Below are 21,453 nucleotides of genomic sequence, written 5' to 3' on the forward strand. Positions count from 1 at the left end.
AGGGTGTAAGTCTCAACAGAAAGAGGATTCCAAAGGCCGAGAATGGGGTGGGAGTGACAGGAACTGAGTATCAGAGCTGGGAAGGCTGAGATAGCTGTGCTTGGGCCTGAGCCAGCTGTTTGTCTGGAGGGTATAGAGAAGCTTTTGGAGGGAAGGAAGAGCTAGGACTGGGGTGTGAAGTTCTAAAGGACCGGGTCATTGGACTTGCTTGAAATGGTGTTGTCCACCAAAGGGAGCTCTTCTGCTCAGCATGGGAGGCCTTGGAGCCCAGACCCTTAATTCTCCACTGAGGCCCAGGGCAACAGGTCCAGCTTGTCAATAGCTGAGCAATCCACAAAGCCATGGGGGTAGCTGTTGGCCTGGAATGGATTCTGTGGGACCTTAGTGATGTGGGTGTTGTCACAGACAATGCGTGAGAAGGATATTTTCCTTAGAGAGTCTTGCTGTTTCTTCGTGAAGACCCCAGGGTTTTCCCACCAGAACCTGCAAAGACAGACACAGGGTCACCCCACTGGTCCCATTGCGGGTCCCTCCCCACTCTGCCACAGGGGAAGAGAGGAGGGCACTGGGACCATGGAAAACCCTCACCCATGCTGAGGTCTGGAATTCACTCCCGTCTTGGAGAAAGGCCCTCCAGGCTGAGGGTTCACTTGCCTGTCTCCATCGCGGATCTTCTGGAACTGCTTGCCCAGGAGGCAGGCCAGGAGAGGCCCCACCCGGCCCCTTTCTACCAGGGGCTCAGCAGTGGCCCCTACCCAGATGTCAATGTTGTCAGGAGTCCCATAGAGACTCAGCAACTCCTTGGCCAGCCTCTCATTCTTCAGCACAGCCTTCAACTCCTCCAGGGTCTTTGGCTGTGAGAGGTCGCAAAAGCTTCTCCAGGAGTTGTACCCTAGGTTGGAACGACTGAGGTTGAATCATTCTGGGGACATTCCTCCCACAGATCCCGTTGGGGACATACCCACTCCAGCTCTATCAGCCCTAGAAAGTCTGGGCTCACAGCCTTTGGGCCAAGGGAGGCAGTGATCCCTCGTTTGATACATGTGACACTTCAGTCTTGAGGAGGCTAGTAGGTAACAGAATATTTACTCTGAGTCTAGGCATTATTCTTAGCACCATACAAATATGTAAACTGAAGAACATAAATGTTAAGTAACTTTCCCAAAGTCCTGTAGCTAGTGAATGGCATAGCTGGGATTTGCATTCAGCAGTCTATCTCTTAATTAAATTGCCTTTCATGGGTACAAAAAGAAAGGCCCAACAGTCATTGGTTTTTCTTTCTTCTTTTCTGGACTTTTAAACTGTTTTTTTTTTTTTTTTTTTTTTTTTTACAAGTTATTGATCTCTTTCATTTGAGGAGCCCCAAGATATACCAGATATGTGCTTTTGTCTTTGCATTAGGGAAAATGGAAGATTCCACTTCATAGATGAACAAAGTGTGTTTTAAAAACTGGCCTGAGGATCACATCCTCAGGGTTATAGAGGAGCATCTCCAGGAGCCCTAGAAAGTGGCTGTAAGTGCCCCAGTCCAGGCCAGACCCCAGGCCCACTCACCAGGCTGCCCATGGTCCCGGCCACGCTGTATGTTGATAGCAGCCAGGTCAAAGCCATGGATTCTGTGCATTGGCTGAAAAAGCTTGTTGCGCAGTTCTCCTGTCATCATTTTATCCTGTTTCATCAACTTGGACTTCTTGGCCAGCAGGCCTCGCACCAGAGGATCAATTCCACCTGCCAAGGGAAACCCAGAGATCATTCTTAGCATGGGGGTAGGGTGGGAATATCTTCCATGACTGGCCCCTGCTTCCACCTGACATTTTATCTCCATTGCAAGTAGGGACAACTGAACATCTCAGGCTGGAAATAAGGAGAGAAGAGCAGAATGCAGCGTGCGGGGTGTCCTCAAAGGGAGAGGGGAGTCCACACTGCTTGCTTTAGGGGTGGCAGAAGGGAGCATGAATATGGGATGAATATGGAATGATGGCAAGAAAATAAACATCAAGATATTTTTCAAGCTCTATTTCTTAGAGTCAGCTCCTTCTCCTCTGTATATTCTGCTGAGGAACATTGCAGAATTGGGAAGAGGATGCATAAATCTTTAGGAAATGGGCCTGCTTTGTTAGACCCTAAGTAAAGCCAATTTCAGCACAGCACAGCCCAGGGATGAAGGAAAGCTGGATCCAACTTCTGGCACCTCCTAGAGGTGGAAGGCTCTAGAGGATTGCAGAAAAGGGCAATTTATTTACCAAAGCCATGAATTCTTTCTACAGAGATCAGAGAGGCCTAGGACAGAGAAGGAGTTAGAGACATCCCAGGTGCCTTAGAAGCCAGAAAGAGGAAAGAAATAATAATAACAAATACTTATTGATCACCTCTTGTGTGTCAGGAACCATTTAGAGTGTTCTATTATATAGTGTATCTCACTTAATTTTTTGGATAGCCTCATGAGCTGGGTACTATTATCGTCCTCCATTTTACAAATGAGGAAACAGAGGCTCAGTGAGGCTAATTCACTTGCCCAAGGACACACAAAAGTGCTTGGAGTCTGACTTCCAAGTCTTTCCTATGACAGTCTGCAGAGTGGGAGAGCCAGGTGACAGCACTTCCCTGCAAGGACATACCGTCTTTGACCATCCTCCAGGTGTTGAAGAAGAGGGTGTGCAGGGGGAGTTCTGACTCTGGACCCCATGGCTGATAATTATCATCCAGGCGTGACACTGTAGAGGGGACCTCCAAGTGGCCAAAGCGAAAGGCAAAGGTGAAGACATTGGAGATTCGGGGATCCACAGATTCATTGTAGCCTTGATATGGGGGGATCTGCTTCTGCATCTGGTCACCTAGCACAATAGGTAGGTAGTCCCTAAAGGTGATAATCTGGAGGGAAAAACAGTTCACGTGGAAAATATGTAAGCAGGTTTAACCCTCTACAAAAGGAGGCTAGAAAAGAGCTACAGCAAGAAGGATGCGCAGGTGAAAATCAAGGATGGCAAATAATTAGCCTATGTATCCAGTTCCCATTCCTATGACCATGGCAGACATTATTGATCAATCACAGAATTCTTTCTGCTGATCTCTCATGATCTGTCTCAACACAGGTTCTACTAATGAGTCATTTGAATTTGGCACATTAGATGTATTCTCTGTTTCATCTTTGCTCTAAATTTATGAACTTCATGCTAACACGGCAGTCCTATGTGCCACTTTAATGTAACAATGTCAGGGCAAGAAGAATGATAAATCACAAGGATGATTCAGGGGCAAATAAGGGAAGCCTTCTCCAGTTCTGAAAGAAATGCCACACCATGAAAAGATTGGTTTTTGGTTTTGTTTTATGCAAAACAAACAAACAAATAGTGAATTAATACAAATAGGAAAAATTTTCAGAAAGGAAAAATCATGCCTCCACATAACACAATAATTATATTAATTTTAAAAATTCTTTCCAGTCTTTGTCTATAGAATCCTAGAGAACATATACCTTTACATTCTGCCTTTTCACTGAACATTTTCCACATTTCTACCTGGTTTTCACAGTGAAACCCTGTGTCTCCTTGCTCTTCACCCAGCAGCATAAGGAGATTAGGTGCAGTGGCTTCTGCTTCCCTCGAAGCTTGCTCAGCAACAGCAGGCAGCCCGAAAGCACCTTCCTGCCTCACAGCTGGTCCCAACAGGGATTGAGTGGGAAGCCCAGAAGCACCAGAAGAATGCAGCAGACCAGGAGCTACAGGGCTCAGGAAACTAAAGATCACAAAAATAGTCCAGAACCTCATGCTAAACCTCAACAAGGCAACTATGTGCTAAGACAGAGGATTTAAATCGGATTAAGACTCTCCTAGTAAAATAACCAAAATGTCTAGGACACAGTCGAAAATCTCTCATAGTACCAAGAACCAAAAAAGTCACATTTTGAGTGAGAAAAGACAATCATCTGATGTCAAGATTGACACGAATCAGATGTGATGTTAGGATTATCTGTTAAGGATTTTAAAGTAGCCATTATAAAAATGCTTCAATGTTCAATTACATTCTCTTGAAATAAACAAAAAAATCACAGCAAAGAAGTAGAAGATTTCTTCTGAAAAAAAACACAAAAAACTAAATTTTTAAAAAACTTGAATAGACCCAATAGTAAAGTGGAGATGACAGAGAAGAAAATTGAGGCCTGATCAATATAATTTACTCTATCTGATCAACAGAAATAAAATAGACTTTAAAAAAACAAACAAAACACCTCTAACAAACCAGAGCCTCAGAGTTCTGTAAGACAATAACAAAAGACCTAACATTCATATCAGTGGAGTCCCAGAAGTACAAGAGGGGACCCAAAAAAACCCCAGAAATTATCTTTTTTGAGTATGGGCCCCTTGTAGTACACTTGGAATTTGTTCCTCAGGATCAAATAGTCAACCCAAGTTTTTATCTGGTAGTTTTGAGAAGGTTGCATCACTATTTGTGGAAGAAACATCCTGAGTTGTGGGAAACAAGTGACCGGTTCTTCCACTATGACAATGCACCTGCCTACACTGTGCTGAGTGCTCAGCAATTTGTGACCAAAAACTACATGATCCCAGTGCCCTAACCTCCAAATTCACCTGATCTCACCTCGAGAGACTTTTTTTGTTTTCCTGAATTAAAAAAGTCCTCCGAAAGAAACGTTTGCCAATGTGGAAAAGGTGAAACAAAAGCAGAAGCATTAAAAGGCATCAAAATTGATGAGTTAAAAAACTGTTTTGAGTAGTGGAAAAAGCGTCTTGATAGCTGTATTACCTCAAAGGAAGAGTTCTTTGAAGGAGACTGAAGTTTAAACATATGAGAGTAAATATACAATTTTTAAAATAAATAAATTCCTGGCTTTGGGGGTCCCCCCCTTGTAGAAAGGGAGTGAAACAGGAAAAGTATTTCAAGAAATAATACCTGAAAATTTCTTAAAATAGATGAAAGATAGATTCGAGAAGCTGAATGAATCCCAGACAAGATAAACACAAAGATATTCACTCCAAGACACATCATACTTAAATTTCTGAAAATTAGGAATAAAGAAAAAGTTTTAAAAACAGTCAAAGAGAAATGACACATTACTTCTAAAGGAACAAATTCAAATAATGGTGAATGTCTCATCTGAAACCTTGGAGGCTAGATGCTGAACGGAAAGAATTGCCAATCCTGAATCTAGTATTTGGTAAAACGATTCTTCAAGAATAAAGGGGAAATAAAGACATCCTCAGATAAAGAAAAACTAAGAACCTGTTGCTAGCTGACCTATCCTTAAAGAATAGCTAAAGAACACTCTCTAAACACAGAGAAAATGACAACTAAAGAAGACTGGGACCCTTGAAGAGAAAGAAGAACAATGTGACTGGTAAAAATAGAAGTAAATATAAATTATTTTCTTATTTTGTGAATTTCTTTAATCATATCATACAGTTGAAGCACCATCTGACGTAATATAAAATGTATGTAGAGGAAATACTTCAGACAATTATATTTTAAAGGTGGGGAAGGTAAAGGAACCTAAAGGAAGTAAGTTTTCTACACTTTACCTGGAGTGATAAAACACCAACACCAATAGATTGTGATATGCCATAAATCTGCATCTATCTATCTATATCTATATCTATCATCTATTTATCTATATTGAAATGAAAAACTGTAATGCTATTTACAATTCCTCCAAAGAAAATGAAGTATTCAGCTATAAATCTAACGAAATGTGTTCAGTAGTTATATGATAAAAATTACAAAATACTGATTAAAGAAATAAAAGAAAAACTTAAAGATTGGAGAGGCATACTGTGTTTCTAGGTTGGAAAATTCAACATTGTAAAGATGTCAATCTCCCTAAATTGATCTATAGTTTTCATGTGGTTTCTATTAAAATTTCAGAAAGATTTTTTGTAGACATACACAAACTTATATTAAAATATGTATGGAGGCCAGCCGTGATGGTTCACCTCTATAATCCCAGCACTTTGGGAGGCCAAGGTGAGAGGATTGCTTGAGCCCAGGAGTTTGAGACCAACTTGAGACTTCATCTCTACAAAAAATAAAAAAATTAACTGGGCATGGTGGTGCATGCCTGTAGTCCCAGCTTCTCAGGAGGATGAGGCAGAAGGATCTTCTGAGCCCAGGAGGTCGAGGCTGGGGTGAGTCACAATCATGCCACTGCACTCTAGCTTGGGTGACAGAGTGAGACCCCAACACACACCCACCTTCTCTCTCTCTCTCTCTCTCTCTGTCTCTCCCCACCCTCCAGTGTGTGTGTGTGTGTGTGTGTGTGTGTGTAAAGGGAAAGACCCTAGAATAGCCAAGACAATTTTGAAAAATAAGATGTGCTAAACCTTACTATATAGATACAGTAATTGAATACTGTGGTGTCAATTTTTTTCATCATCTTTTTTTTTTTTCCAAGTTGGAGTCTCACTCTGTTGCCCAGACTGGAGTGCAGTGGCACACTCATGGCCCCCCAGGGTTGACCTGCTGGATGCTGGAGAGTCTTCCACCTCAGTCTTCCAAGTAGCCGGAACTACAGGCACATGCTACCATGCCTGGCTACTTTTTGATTTATTGTAGACACGAGATCTCGCCAAGTTGTCCAGGCTAGTCTTGAACCCACTGGCTCAGGCAATTCACTTGCCTTGGCCTCCCAAAGTGCTGGGATTACAGGCTGAGCATCAGATCCTGGTCTTTTCCATCTTCTTAGAGGAATAGACATATAGGTTAATGGAATAGAATTAGACAACCCAGAAATAGATCCATATAAATATGACCAAATAATTTTTGACAAGGGAACAAAAGCAATTCAATGGAGAAGGAACAGACTTTTCAATAAGTGGTGCTGGAGCAATGAGATATCCACAGGAAAAAAAAAATCTCGACCTACACCTCACACTTTATACAAAATTAACCCAAAAGCCTCATGGACTTAAATGTAAAACATAAAACTTCTAAAAAGAAAAAACAGGAGAAAGTCTTTGGGGTGCAGGAGTAGGAAAAGAATCCTGAGACTTAACACCACAAGCATAACCTGTGAAAGGAAAATTGTTAAAAAGGACCTTATTAAAATTAAAAGCGTTTGCTCTGCTGTTTCCATCCTCCTTTTAAGAGAATAAAAAAAGTATAAACAGGGAGAAAATATCAGCAAATCACATATCTGACAAAGGACTTGTGTCTATAATACATAAATAACTCTTGAAACTCAACATTAATAGACAAATAGTCCAGCTGGAAAATAGGCATGCTATATGAACAGAGTTTTCTTTTTGCTGTTGATTATTTGTTTTTTTAGTTGGAGTCTCTGTCACCTAGGCTACAGTGCAGTCACACAATCTCAGCCACTACAGCTGTGACCTGCTGGACTCAGCAATCCTTTTGACAAAGACTTCTGAGCAGCTGGAACTACAGGCATGTACCACCACACCTGGCTAATTTTCCGATGTATTGTAGAGATGAGGTTTCACCAAGCTGCCCATGCTGGTCTTGAACCCCTGGACTCAGGCAATTCTTCCACCTCTGCCTCCCAAAGTCTGGGATTACAGGCTGAACAGGTATTTTATTGAAGAGGATACACAGATTGCAAATGAGTACCTAGAAAGATGTTTCACATCACTAGCCATTAGAGAAATGTAAGTTCAAACCACAATGAGGTATTACTACACATGTATCAGAAAAGATTAAGAATAGTGATGCCACCATGAGGATGCTGAGAAATGGATCATGCATACACTGCTGGTGGAAATGTAACATGGTAACTAGGAAAAGAATTCTGAGACTTGACACCACAAGCACAACTTTAGAACATGGTTTGGCAGCTGCTTCTAAAACTAAAAACGAGGGTCCAGTATAATCCCAACAATTTGGGAGGCCAGAGGAAGAGGACTGCTTGAGCCCAGGAGTTCAAGACAAGTGTAGGCAACATAGTGAGACCTTGTCTCAACAAAAAAATTTTAAAAATGATCTGGGTGTGGTGGCTCATGCCTGCTACACAGGAGTCTGAGATGGAAAGACTGCCTGAGCCCAGGAGGTTGAGGGTGCAGTGAGCCATCATCATGCCACTGCACTCCAGCCTGGGTGAAAGAGTGAGACCCTGACTCAAAAACAAGAACAAATACAGAAACAAAATTAAAAAAAAAGACCCCAAACTCTAAAAAAGAACTCACCCTTAAGTATATATCCTGAAGAAATAAAAATGTATCGTCATGCAGACATATATGGATATTTCTAGCAGCTTTGTTCATAATAGTCCCAAACTGGAAACTATCCCAATGTCCTTAAATAATTGAATGGTTAAACAAACTGTGGTTCATCCACACCATGGAATACTATTCAGTGACAAGAAGAATAAACGATTGATATGTGCAACAACTTGGATGAATGTCAAATATATCATGTTTAATGAAAAAAGTCCATCCCAAAATGATGCATACTGTGTAATTCCATTTATATAACATTTGTATAAGCACATAATTATAGAGATGGAGAACAGATTAGTGGTTGCCATGGGTTTCGGATATAAGGGTAAGGGTGAGTATGGTATGAAGAGACAGCCTGGGGAAGTCTTATGGTGATGACACAGTTATGTATCTTTATTGTGGTGGTGGGTACATGAAGCTACACATGTGATACAACTGCACAGAGCTAGGCGTGCGTACACACACACGCACAGCCACAGATGAGTGCATTGATAACTGGCGAAATCTCCATAAACTCTTTGTTTCACATCAATGTTAACTTCCTGGTTTTGCAGTTGTGCCATGGTTATGTAAGACAGTACTGGAGGAGGCTGGGTGAGAGGTGAACAGGACCTCCCTGTACATTTTTTTTTTTTTTGCAAATTCTATAATTATTTCAAAATAAAATGTTTAAAAAATATGTGTGTGGTCGATATCAACATATCAGCCGTTCTTAGTCTCTTCTAGTGGGTTAATCAGTCAATCCACCATAACAGTTAGGTGTGCCCATGCCACGCAGTTTAGGTGCAGAGAATTCAAAAGGAAGAGAATCAAATCAAAATAACCCAAATCACTGCTTTGTGGTAGTCCCAGGAGGGACAGAGCCCATGGTCCCAGTGATGGCACTGGGACAGACACACCGAAGGGACCAACACGAATGACATTCCAACACCCCAAATCTAGGAATTTATTTTGGGGCAGAGAAGCTGAAGAAACGAAAGGGGAGGGGAGCTTAAAAGAATGAGACAACAGGAGAGAAGCAGCAGAGAAGAAGAGGCAGACGGAGGTGTGGAAACAGAGAAGGTACCTGGAGCTGCACAGTTGGGCAGAGGGCAGAGCCTGGAGCCAGAGCCAGGTGGGCCTCCCTACCTGCATGAAGGCTCCCAAGATCTTCCGGACTTCCTGGTAGAGCTTCTCTCCATCCCACTGAGGGTTGAGTGTCTTCAGTTCTCTGGCCAAGCGGTTGTGCTCACGGAGAAACAGGGTGTGTAAAGTGGCCAGCAGGATGTGCTCTGAGGCTCGGGAATCTCCTGAAAGTCCAGAAAGCAGGAAGGTGGATTCTCCCTGAGCAGCCCCAAGACCCAGTAACCTGCACAAAAGAAATGATGGTGTCCTTGGGACCCTCTCCTAAGCCCCTCCCTTCAGCCAACTTAAGGGAAGTCAGGTCAAGAGATAGGGAGGGGATGGGGAATCATAGGTTTGAATATCAGTTCCATGCACATTTTTAGGCTGTGTTAACCTTGGGCAAGTTATTTAACATTTCTGAGCCAGTCTCCTTATCTGTGAAAATGAGGATAAGGCCTATCACACAGAATTGTGGTAATGGCTACCAGTAACACAGCAAATAGTAAAATATTGCTAATTTTAACCCAACTGCCATCTAAGAAGGGCAGTTCCAATAAATGAGGAGCTTTTCACTTTGCAGAGCAACCTTATAGGTAATTGGAATGCAGTTTTGGGAGTAAAGCCTGGGTAGGGCTAAATTTCTCTGAGTAATAAAAGCAAAAGAATCTGGAAATGGGGCTATTGAGGGGTGGAAGAGAGGAGTAAGAATGAGGGGGAGACAGTTAAACGGGGAAGGATCAGGTGTTTCACAAGAAAACTTCTCCCTGTGTCCTCTAATCTTTAGGAAAGTCTACTTATACTCACAGATTTTTGGTGTTAGTGCATAATTTTATGAAAATCAGGAGATGGTCCCAGTGATGGCACTGGATTGATTTTGTGTCTGGATTGATATGGGATATATGTGAACACAAAATCCAAAAGGTCTCCCAAGAGATCTTGGCCTATGAACTGGTCTTCTACCACGGCAGGGTGACCAGGGGGATTGTTCTGGGAAAATGGACGTTTGAAGGAAGCACAGCCGCCAGAGGCTGGAGACAGAGAGGACCGGGAGGGCCTGAGCCCCTGGAGGGAACAGAACTGGGAGGGCTTTTGTTGTGCACACATTGTACTGAATGGAAACGTCATGCCAGGTTGTAGAAAGCCTTAGAAATACACATTCCTCTTCATCTAGAATTTCTTCTTCTAGAAAATTATCTTAATAGATGTATTAAAAATGAAAAAAACGGTTCATCAACAAGGACGCTCACTACCTAAACAACAGCAACAAAACACAGAAAAACTAGAAAAAACTATCTGCTTCCCAATAGGGTTGAGAAAAATAAATTATGGTAATATATGTCATGAAATACCAGGCAGCCATTAAAACTCATGCTGTAGAACATCATGGAATATATTACGTGAAGATATCAGGTTATAGAGCATTATTTATAGTAGGACCCTAATTATGTTAAAACAATGTAGAACTATATCTGTGATAGAAAAAAATACTAGTTGATCTATCACATGGGTAGGGAAAAAGAGAAAGCACTGGAAAGATAGGCATTAAAATGTTAACACTGATTATCGGAGGGTGATGGGACTGTGTGAATTTTCTTTTTCTTTTCTTTTTTTTTTTTTTTTTGAGTTGGAGTCTCACTCTGTCGCCCAGACTGAGTGCAGTGGCCACTCCCGGCCACCGCAGCCTCGACCTGCTGGGCTCCGGCGATCCTTCCGCCTCAGCCTTCCAAGTAGCTGGAACTACAGGCACGCGCTACCATGCCTAGCTGATTTTTGATTTATTGTAGAGATGAGGTCTCGCCAAGTTGCCCAGACGAGTCTCGAACCCGCGGGCTCAGGCAATCCACTCACCTCAGCCTCCCAAAAGCGCGGGATTACAAGCTGAGTCACCGAGCCCGGCTTCTTTTTATTTTCTTTGTGCTTTTCTGGACCTTTTTATTTTGTTTTACAGCGAACACATGTTCTAGATGCTTTATTCATCTGGGCCTGTCTGCCAGTCCTGGAGCAGTGCCAGGAGCAGTGGTGGCTCAGTGTGCATTTTTCCAGAAAGCTGACAAGAAGGGAGCAGTAGAAAAGCTTCCCTGGACAACACCTCTGTCCTCAGTCCTTCTGTCTCAGCCTAGACTCACCTGCCAGGAAGCAGGGCACACGGGCAGTGGTGTTGATGAACTCGCAGGGGCTTGGCTTCTTGCTGTCATAGGCCAAGTAGGGAAGCCCATGGTCTGAGACCTCCTGGTTGACAGCCATGAGGCCCAAGGGACTGCTGAGGTTGCGGAGGCGGCTGGCCAGGCTTGGCTCTGGGCTGTACACAAAGCTGGCATCCAGGAAGGAGGTCAGAGCGTTGATCTGCTCTCGGGCCAGCGACTGGTAGGGTGGAGTGGGGCAGACAAACCCGGCTCGGAAGAAAGGCATGCACTTCCCTTGAGTCTTCACCTTGGGGTCATTGGGCGGAAACTGCAGAGAGACTAGGCATAGGTAACTGGGCAGGGACAGCACAACTCGGCCTTAGTAACCTTCCCAGGATAAATCTGGATGCAAAGATGCTGATGGTGTCCTCCTGGGGCCCTGGGACCAGACACTGACCCCAGACACTTCCTGCTGATGCTACACACCCTGGGCTCGTAATATCCAGAAGTTCACTACATCCTGCTGTGCAAGAGAGATGATAGCAATCCTTCAGTCCTCTACAGTGAGACCTCCAAATTTTTGGTGGGGAGGGAGTCCTGAGATCCCCAAACAGGAAAGCAGGACATGAGACGGGACAGGGTTTGTTAATAATTACTACCAACAACAGCTACCGCTTATTTATTTTGAGCTTACCATGTGTCAGGCATTATACACAATTTATCTCACTTCAGTCCTCAGAAAACCCTGTAAGGTAGACAATTTGGCTCCATTTTACAGGTGAGGAAACTGAGACTCAGTAAAGTTAAGTAACTTGCCTAAGAACTTACACACTGGAAGGGAAACACATAGGATTCAGATCATTGGCTTCATCCTACAGCTTGTGTTCTTTATACTACAGCACTAGCCTTGATTTGTGGTTTAGGTAAATTAATGACTCTAACTGTAAAACCCATGAATACAAAGAAAAGGTGCAGCACTACAAGTTTCTCCCCTCCGTGCTGGAAATTCCCACAAATCCCTGCTGCTCACTCTGGTTCATCTAAGTTTTAACTCCTTCTGGGAACTGAAATTATCTTTCAGGATGACTTAGAATGGTGTTCCACAAACTTCACTGTGAATAAGATGACTCTCCCTGGGGTCTGGTAAAATGTAGAATCAATTTCTGAACATCTGGGGGTGAGGCTTAAGACTTTTACTTTTTTTTTTTTTTGAGTTGGAGTCTTACTCTGTTGCCCAGGCTGGAGTGCAGTGGCACACTCATGGCCACCACAGCCTCGACTTACTGGGCTCAGGCGATCCTTCTGCCTCAGCCTTCCAAGTAGCTGGAATTACAGGCATTCACTACCACGCCCGGCTGATTTTTTGATCTATTGTAGAGATGAGGTCTTGCTGCCCAGGCAAGTCTCGAATCCGTGGGCTCAGGCAATCCACTCACCTAAGCCTTCCAAAGGCGCAGGATTACAGGCTGAGCCACCGAGCCCAGTTGCTAATTTTGATTTATTGTAGATATGAGATCTTGCCAAGTTGCCCGAGTTGGTCTTGAACCTGCAGGCTCAGGCAATCCACTCGCCTCTGTCTCCCAAAGTGCTGGGATTACAGGCTGAACTACCGAGCCCTGCCAGACTTTTGCATTTCTAATAAGCCCCTAGGGGTTACCCAAGTTGCTAGGTCAGGGATGTGGACAGTCCACTCCAAAGCTTTCCCATTCTGCCATTAGTAATTTACTTGTCTATTTCCTCCACAGGCCCTTTTTGTCCTTGAGAGCAGGAACAAAGTCTCATTCACTTTTGAGCTCCCAGTGCCTAGTGCACTGCCTGGCAGGGAGTAGATGGTGAATGCCTATTTATTGAATAAACAGATGAGTGAATGAATGGACACTTGAGGCTTGCAAAGCCATCAAATCAGCATCCAAGACCTACCAAGAGATCCTGGCTGGTGAGCTGAGAATGTCTGCTGCCTTAGGCTGGGAAAAGGGCTGTCAGGGACACTCAGCTGTAGCGGCCTACCATGATGGGGAAACAGTTGTCTCCCTGGATACAGTCCTCATCACTCTGGGCTTTGGAGTACTCACTACTCCCCATCTCGGTGTTAGGGGCAAAGTCCAGGTCGTGGTCCACAATTTGACCCCACTGCATGAAGAGCAGGGATGTGTTTTGGTCCAAAACACCCTCCTCATTCAGATAGCTGTCAATCTTGTTGGACACCTCGCGGGCCTAAAGGTGGAGAGAGAAGGGGAGGGCGGATTGGAGGAAAAAAGTTCTTTCAGAATTCAGATTCAACTACAGCTTATTAAGTACCTATGATGCAACAGGCACATTTAATCCTCCTGAGGAGCTGGTGAGGTGGGTGTCATTACACCATTCTGTAGAGGGGGAGACTGAATTCTGGAGAGGTGAAGTCAGTTCTCTAAGGTCCTGAAGCTAACAAAGGGGCAGGGATAGGACTGAATCCAGGACTGTATGACTTGGTGACTTGCAAGGACAGCTCCTTTTCCACTACGAAGAGGGAAAACAAAGACAGGCCACCTCGGAAGTGTGGGCCATAGAGGTGCCAGGTGTCCGGGGATGGGAGAAGGCCACTGGGTAGGGGCTGCCAGCTCCGATGAGGCCAACGGATAGGGCCTCCAGGCAAACAACAGCTGATGCACGCCAGGGGCTGGGGCAGGGGTAAGCGCGAGCAGGATGGGGCAGGGAGGCCATCTGCCTAGGAGACCCCAGGGTATCTGGCTTGTGGCAGCTGGGACGTGACCACCACGTGGTTGCGCGCCGGGCTCCGAGCTCTGCTGCCCTCTGCTGGCACTTTGGGGAACACCTCCAGGAAGCAAGTCCGAATCTCCATCTCTCCATGGCGCATCCTCCATCCGCCCACCCGAGTCTTCCTGCTCCTTTCTGTGTGCCTTTGGGGAGTGCATCCCTTCCCCTCTGATTCCCATCCTTCACCCCCACCCCCACCCCAGGCCCGCCCTCACCAGCGGGAGAGGGAAGCCGTTCCGCGTCTTCCCCGGCGTCCACCCGAAGGGCAGGGAGAGCCCGTCCTCATACTCAGCGGGCAGCCAGCGCGCCAGGGCCCTGTTGGCGGCGCCTAGCGCGGGCTTCCCCCTGAAACCAGCACGACCCGCCGTCAGCCTCAGGGGCTCCAACACACAGGACCCCATGGGGGGAAGACCGGGAGCCTCTGCCCGAGGGAAAGGGGGCTCGGAGGAGGTGCCTCTCAAACGCGGGGTTTCTGGCCTGCCCCCACCCGCTGGAGGCGCAGGGCTCCTCCGCCCTGGGGAAAGTGCTGCTTCCGGTGAGATACAGGGGATCTGCAGGAGGTGGGGAGGTTGGGGAGCAAGCCCAGAAGGCCAAGGCAGTGGGGGGTCAGCCTGGAACGCCCAGGGGGCAAAGCCACTGGAGGGGTGGGGCAGGTAGGCGGGGCGTGGTGAGGGCGAGGCAGGGAGGCGCTGTCCCCCACACCCACCCATGCTGGGTCACCTGTTGTTACATTCTCCTGTAATGGTGCGGTAAGGGCTGTTCAGGTCGCATTTCACCACGGGAGCAGGGGTACCACAGCCTACTTCCTGAGAAAGCGAAGTCAAGTCCAGGCTGGGGTCTGAAACTGAAGGGACCCCCCCCAAAGGACTGAGTTATTTCTCCGTTCAGAGGCACGAGTGGGAGGCAGGACATGGAAATCAGGGATGAACTTACATGTTTTGGGAAACATTCCAAGATCTAAGTAAGCATTTCTCAGATGGTTTCTTATTTAATCCTGAGAACTTATTAAGGTAAGAATTTTTATTCCCATTTTACAGAGAAGAAACTGAAACCCATGGTGCCCAAGAGACACAAGAGAGTGAGTAACTGGGAATGTCCTTAGATTACTAGCAATCCCTTGTCGACCAGGTAAAGATTGGTATGAATCAACAAGTCTTTGTTTTAGAATGAAAATACCCCTGGGAGGTTAAGCATATGTTAGTATGAGTTAGTTAGATAAGATGGCTTTTCTTATAAAACTTCACTGACATCTAAAGTACCAAGCAAGCAGGAGTACCGCTAGGAAAGATGTTGGTAAGGGACAGGTAATTTTATTTTATTTTTTGAGTTGAAGTCTCACTCTGTTACCCAGGCTAGAGTGCAGTGGCATGATCATGACTCACCACAGCCTCGACCTCCTGGCCTCAGGTGATCCTTTCACTTCAGCCTCCTGAGTAGCTGGGACTACAGGCACGCACCACCATGCCCAGTTAATTTTTTGATTTTTTTGTGGAGGTGAGGGCTTGCTATGCTGCCTAGGCTGATCTCGAACTCCTGGGCTCAAGCACTCTTCCGTCTTGGCCTCTCAGAGTGTTGGGATTGTAGGCATGAGTCACCACGCCCAACCTGGGACAGGTAATTTTTAAGTGAGGGGCAAAGTGGTCTTAGGATAACTAGCAGAGTAGGGGCTTTAGACATCAGAGAGTTTGGTGTGGACAGAGCGGAGAAAAGCTGTCATCTTCTGAAAGCAGCCTCTCAGCCATCCTGGTGTCTGCGAGGAAAGGGAGATGAAGGAATCTAGCTCTATGGGGGCCTCTTTTGGGGAAGAGTTGTGAAAGTTGGCAGGGTTGGGCTTCAGCCCTCAGCACCTTTGAATTTTAGAATCCAAAGTGCTCCCTACTTCTCCCTATCGTGTTCCAGTTTCCTTCTTTTGGAGCCTTGGAATTTGTCCAAGTCCTAGACCAGGTATCCTCCCTCACTTGATGTTTTCCATGGAGAACCTGCAGCCTCTTCCTCCTGTCAGGACCGAATCCCTTCCTCATGACCCTCCATGAGCTGTGGCATTTGGTTGCAGGTGGGGTTAGAGGGGTTGGAAGAAGTCATGACCAAGCCACCAGTTAAGTTCATTGTTTCCGCTGTGTTACCCAGAACAAGATGGACATTTCATCTCCTGCAACATAATCCTAGTAAATTCCCCTAACACAAGTGGCTCAAACATTCCCTCTACTAGAGGAAATGAGTGACACTGTGGTTTGGGACAGGGAGCCCAGGTTTATTGACTTTAGCACTTCCTCTGGGCATGGCATTATACAAAGAACACCAATGTTCCCTCATTCGGAGTTGGCAATGTGACCTGGCTAGGTCTGCGTTCCTTCCTCTGCAAAAAGAACATTGCCTTAACTGTCCCCTAACCCCCTCCGTGTTCTACCCGTCTAGTCTATGGTTCTAAGAAGGGAGAGTCAGCTGTGCTTCCTGAGCAGACAGGAGGTGCAGCTTTGGGTGGCCTCTGCTCTCTCCTGTGAGGAGATGATCCCTTCCTGCTATCAGAGAGCCAGTGGGTTTTCTGTACCTGTGATGTTGATCAAGGACGCCTTCTGCCTCAGTCTCTTCAAGGACTCCTCCCACACCTGCCCGTTGCGGATGGCTGTGCGCGTCCGGCCTTTGGCATGCTTCAGGTACTCTGAGAGCTGTCGGGGGGTGGGAGTCTCAGAGCTCATGGCGGTTTTCAGCCTACAGTGGAGAGTGACAGAGAATCATGGGCTGGCCCCTGTAGGAAAGGGTCAGGGCCCACCAGAGGGGTGGAAGGTAGTGTGTGTGCAGGGAGAAACCATGGAGGTGTAGGGAGCACATAGAAGATGAACACTTCCGTGCTCCCAGGATATTTTCTTCATTTCTCTTCAAACACCTCTGGAAACTCTCTGTGGTCATGAAGCTTCATTAGGTCTGCTTCTGAGAGAAGGCAGGTGGAGGGACGTAAAAGACAGCTCCTGAATTCAATTCAGAGGGTTGCTGCAGGGCTGGCCACGTCAGAACCAATTGGGGAACCTCAAAGACACAGTCCCGGGAATTCCTGGTTCAGACGCGAGGAACCCCCTGATGTAACTGGCATGTCATTGAGTCCTGTGGACTGAGAATTCTAGGGAAAAGATGCTTCTCCCTAGATAAGCCTCAGGCTGGCTCTAGAACTAGTGTGGAGTGTGTTTAAATGTGGCCTGAAGTATCCAGCCTATTGCTATACAGCTGGGAAGATGTTCAGCCTTTTAAATTCCTTAATTTTCCATGTGTGAAATGAGAAAAAATAAATAAAACGCTTCTGCTCAGAAGTTCATGACAACACAGGGATGACCAAGGACAAGGTGGTGTCAAAACGTCCCTCCTTGAAAACCCTCTACCCCTTTGCTGTGCCTCAGTTTCCGCATGTGTGAGATGAGGGGGGGTCTATGAGATGATCTCTATAGCACTAAGACTCTGAAATATTAGAAATGGCTCAGATTCTCACAAAAGGCATCTCTGCTCTTTTTGTGTACAATTCACTGGCTGTAATGTCCACATCACACTGGCTCTATTTAAAGAATGAGGGGGCTACACAGGTGAGCAAGGCAGGCACAAAAAGGACTGTGATGACTGGCTCAAGTCACCAGGCCTGCTCCCTTCCAATCTCCCCACAACTTCAATAAAAAAGAACCCAAGCAAGACCCCACACTGTCTTTTTGCTGCTGCTTCAAGAGACAGCATGGCCCAGTAATGCAGGCTACTGCACTGTCCAATATGGCAGCCACTAGCCACATGTGGCTATTTAAATTGAAATTCTTAAAAATTAAAAAATAAAAGATTTGGTTTCTTAGTTGAACTACCACGTCTCAAGCATCCAATAGCCACATGTGGTTAGCAGCTACTCTATTGGGCGGTGCAGATGCAGAGCATTTCATCATTGCAGAAAGTTCTGCTGCACAGTGCTGACTTAGAGTGTGGGTCTGGAACCAGATGGACCCAGGTGTGAATCTGGGTCCACCAGGATTGGTTTAATTATATGATGTCTGAGTGACCTGCCCCTCATCTATGAGCTGGGAATCATACTTTTCTGACATCGGAGACTTATGTATGAACTTTGGAGTAGACTGGATGTGATTGACTCCTGACTGTCACATTCTATTTTATTTTTACTTTTTATATATTTTTTGAATCTGGGTCACACTCTGTTGCCCAAGCTGGAGTGCAGTGGCACCGTCATAGTTCACTGCAGCCTTGAATTCCTGGACTCAAGCAAGCTTCCCACTTTAGCCTCCTGAGTAACTGTGATTGCAGGCATGCACCACCATGCCCAGTTAATTTTTTTTTTTTGTAGAGATGGGGCTTTGTTGTGTTGCCCAAGCTGGTCTCAAACTCCTGGCCCCAAAGATCCCCCTACCTTGGCCTTTCAGAGTGCTGGGATTACAGACATAAGCCACTGCGCCTGGCCATGACTGCCACGTTCTAGTAGTATGCCTTTGAGGAAGTTATTTAGCCTCTTTGTATCCAGTTTTCTTTTCAGGATAATGATAGTAACCTTAGGTTGAACCATGCTATGTGATCAGTTTTGACTTTTCTGCATAGTTCGATTTAGTCCTGCATAAGATTTTGGGGGAAAGTGAATGCAAGGCACCTAAAGCTGAGTCTGCACAGAGCGCACACGCACACGTGTCAACATCATCATCACTAGCCAGGTCCCAGAGGGGCTGGTGCAGAGTTTTAGAGCCCCTCATCCCATGAACAGAGGATAGTGGCTGGATCTCTCAGGGCTTACCCTGAAGTGTCCCACGAGAAGTTCTAGGTACTCCTTCCCCCGCCCTGCATCCTGGGGTCTGCATAATTGCCCTGCCTGAACATGGATTCACTGGGGACTCAACTGCTTTGCCTCTGCGGGGGCAGGTGAGTCTTTGAAGGAATGCTTTGCCATCTCCACAGTCTCCATCTCGGTCTTAGCCACTGTCCTCTCCCCTCTGGACGGCTGTACAGCCTAACTGGGTTCTGCCTCCATTCCTGTCCCCTCCCATCTGTTCTACACTTGACTGCTGTAGTGATCTTTTTTTTTTTTTGAGTTGGAGTCTCACTCTGTCGCCCAGGCTGGAGTGCAGTGGCCCGCTCATGGCCACCATAGCCTCGACCTGCTGGGCTCAGGCGATTCTTCCACCTCAGCCTTCCAAGTAGCTGGAACTACAGGCATGTGCCACCACGCCTGGCTAATTTTTTGATTTATTGTAGAGAGGAGATCTCATCAAGTTGCCCAGGCTGGTTTCAAACCCGTGGGCTCCCAAAGTGCTGGAATTATAGGTGTGAGCCACCACGCCCAGCTAGGATTTTCATTTCTTAAATGCTTATCACCACTGTTGTGTTTTATTAGCACCACATTTATAGCTTATATCCTTACTAAGTCAAGCACTGATAAATCAAACTTGAGTCACTGGATTGTTTGTGTACTTGTGTGATAGAATGATTCAATTTGACTCATTATGTCTCTCTGAGGCTCCAAAGTTCAAGAACTCACCAGTGGGGAGGGATATCCTTACATTCCAGTGCTGGGTGCTGGTTGCCCTTTGAAGGACTTGCAAAGGAGGTGGATGAACACTAATTCTGTGACTTTTATCCTGTCCCCCACCTTGAGTCTGCAAAAGGATTGAAGTTGAGAGGGGAGGGAGAATTTTCCTTTGGAGATAGTTTCTGGAATACTAGGCACTTCACTTCCACCACCATGGGGCTATTTCTTCACCAGTTTAGTTCTAAAGAGAAAGGCCTTAAGAGGAGGGCTTGACTGTGTGCCCTGGAGTCTTGGCTGGTGTTTGGCACCTGTCTGAAGATCCTGACTGGAAGAAGTGGCAACCTGCACTGTATGTCTGACACCAGTGAGAGAGGCAAGGCAGCCCTAAGCATGGAATCCACACAGCCTCCAGCAGCTGGGAGAAGCTGTTAATCTTCAGAAGCCTGCTTAAAAGGGACCTGGCCTAAGAGAGGGTGGGGAGGGTGAGGGAATGAGCTGGATGCCTCTGGCCAGAGAACTTTTCAGGTCATGGAGTTGGCAGCAGAATCTCTCTGAGAGACCAAAAAAGTACCCGAGGAGAAAGAGAGTTTCTAACCCCCCAGAAGCACTGAGCTGTCCTGGGCAGTTAGACTTGCCACCCTTTAGCTCTCCCCTTCCCCAGATTAACCCCTAAGGAGCAGAAACCCAGGCATGGGGAGGAGCAGTCCAGGGAGTCCTATGCTCTCTTCTCTGACTTCGGCCTCAAGCAGTTCTCAACTGATGGAAGAGAGAAACTCTGGGCTTTGTCTTCTTATGCTGACATTTTCATTTCTGAAATGATACTGTTCTGGGGACTAGGAGAGACAAGAGCACATCTTATCATCTAAAAGTCACCAAAAGAGTTATGGGATGGCTTGAGAGTCCCTTTAAGGACCAAGGAGGAGTAGAGGCCCAGGTCTAGTGTTAAGGGATGGTAAGAAGAAAGAAAAGGATTATTTTCTGGTCAATATGATGGCTCCCCTATTTTCCGGTCTCCTCTCTCTCTAGAGTGTGGATTTCCCAGGGCAGGCACTCAGGCTGTCCCTGAACACGGTTGGAGGGTCGTTGATTCTGCGGGTGGGCACCCAGCTCCTCTCCTCACTGCATCTGCTGTGAAGGCACACCCCTGTAACCTTGCTGGGCACATGTGTCTGAGCCATTGGAGAGGCCTGGCTGGAGGCGTGCTTCGACATCTGACTGATGTGGACACATAATGTGGGACTAGTGTGGGTACTCTGCTTCCTTGCTCCAAGTGAGACAGGCTCTGAGGTGCAACTTCTCCAGGTCTCCCTGCGGGGTCAGGCTGAGACTAGACTGGAAACCTCAGCCTTGTTAACTTTTTCCTTTACTTCTTCTTCCTTTGTTCCATGACTGAGTCCCCTAATACGTCACCTGCACGTGCATCCAGGTCCTAGGTTCTGCTTCCAGTGAACCTGACCCAAGTCAGTTAATAAAGAACTTTTACCTAGAGGCTTTCTGAGACTTTGGAATCCTTGACCCAAGGAAATACTGGGCCACATGGAAGAAAGTCCTCCCAGGATTAGATGAGGTGTCCTCTTCCAGGTTCCTTACAGGCTGAGGATTTGAGGAGTTGTGGGCTACTGCTCCTACTTGCCTCATACTTGGGAGGCGGGTGAGTTTTGTCATTGCTTGGGCTCATGGGCTTGTTGGGGTTGGCCTAGATGGGCTTGCCATTAACAGGAAGCCTGCGGAGGGAAGTGTGTGTGTGTGTGTGTGTGTGTGTGTGTGTGTGTGTGTGTGTGTGAGAGAGAGA

At 46.2% G+C, this 21,453-nt stretch overlaps 1 protein-coding gene across 3 annotated transcripts in view; it reads right to left on the reverse strand.

The window, feature by feature from the left end:
* Positions 1-52: 52 nt before the first annotated feature.
* Positions 53-21,453, reverse strand: part of LPO (lactoperoxidase) — a 26,042-nt gene continuing 4,641 nt past the window's right edge. The window contains exons 3-12 of one of the 3 annotated variants that reach the window (XM_008064354.1): positions 16,716-16,876; positions 14,888-15,005; positions 14,383-14,512; positions 13,421-13,627; positions 11,417-11,741; positions 9,315-9,475; positions 2,619-2,871; positions 1,555-1,728; positions 655-892; positions 108-483 (exon numbers count right to left, since the gene is read on the reverse strand). In XM_008064354.1, coding sequence (XP_008062545.1) covers positions 276-483; positions 655-892; positions 1,555-1,728; positions 2,619-2,871; positions 9,315-9,475; positions 11,417-11,741; positions 13,421-13,627; positions 14,383-14,512; positions 14,888-15,005; positions 16,716-16,863 — 1,962 coding nt within the window. In that variant the 5' untranslated portion in view covers positions 16,864-16,876 and the 3' untranslated portion in view covers positions 108-275. Of the gene's footprint in view, positions 484-654; positions 893-1,554; positions 1,729-2,618; positions 2,872-9,314; positions 9,476-11,416; positions 11,742-13,420; positions 13,628-14,382; positions 14,513-14,887; positions 15,006-16,715; positions 16,877-21,453 lie in introns of all 3 variants that reach the window. The other 2 variants (XM_008064353.1, XM_008064355.1) reach the window with 2 other exon arrangements.

This window comes from Carlito syrichta, unplaced genomic scaffold (genome assembly GCF_000164805.1).
Source record: "Carlito syrichta isolate Samal-C Ts95f unplaced genomic scaffold, Tarsius_syrichta-2.0.1 Scaffold307323, whole genome shotgun sequence".
Classification (NCBI taxonomy): domain Eukaryota; kingdom Metazoa; phylum Chordata; class Mammalia; order Primates; family Tarsiidae; genus Carlito; species Carlito syrichta.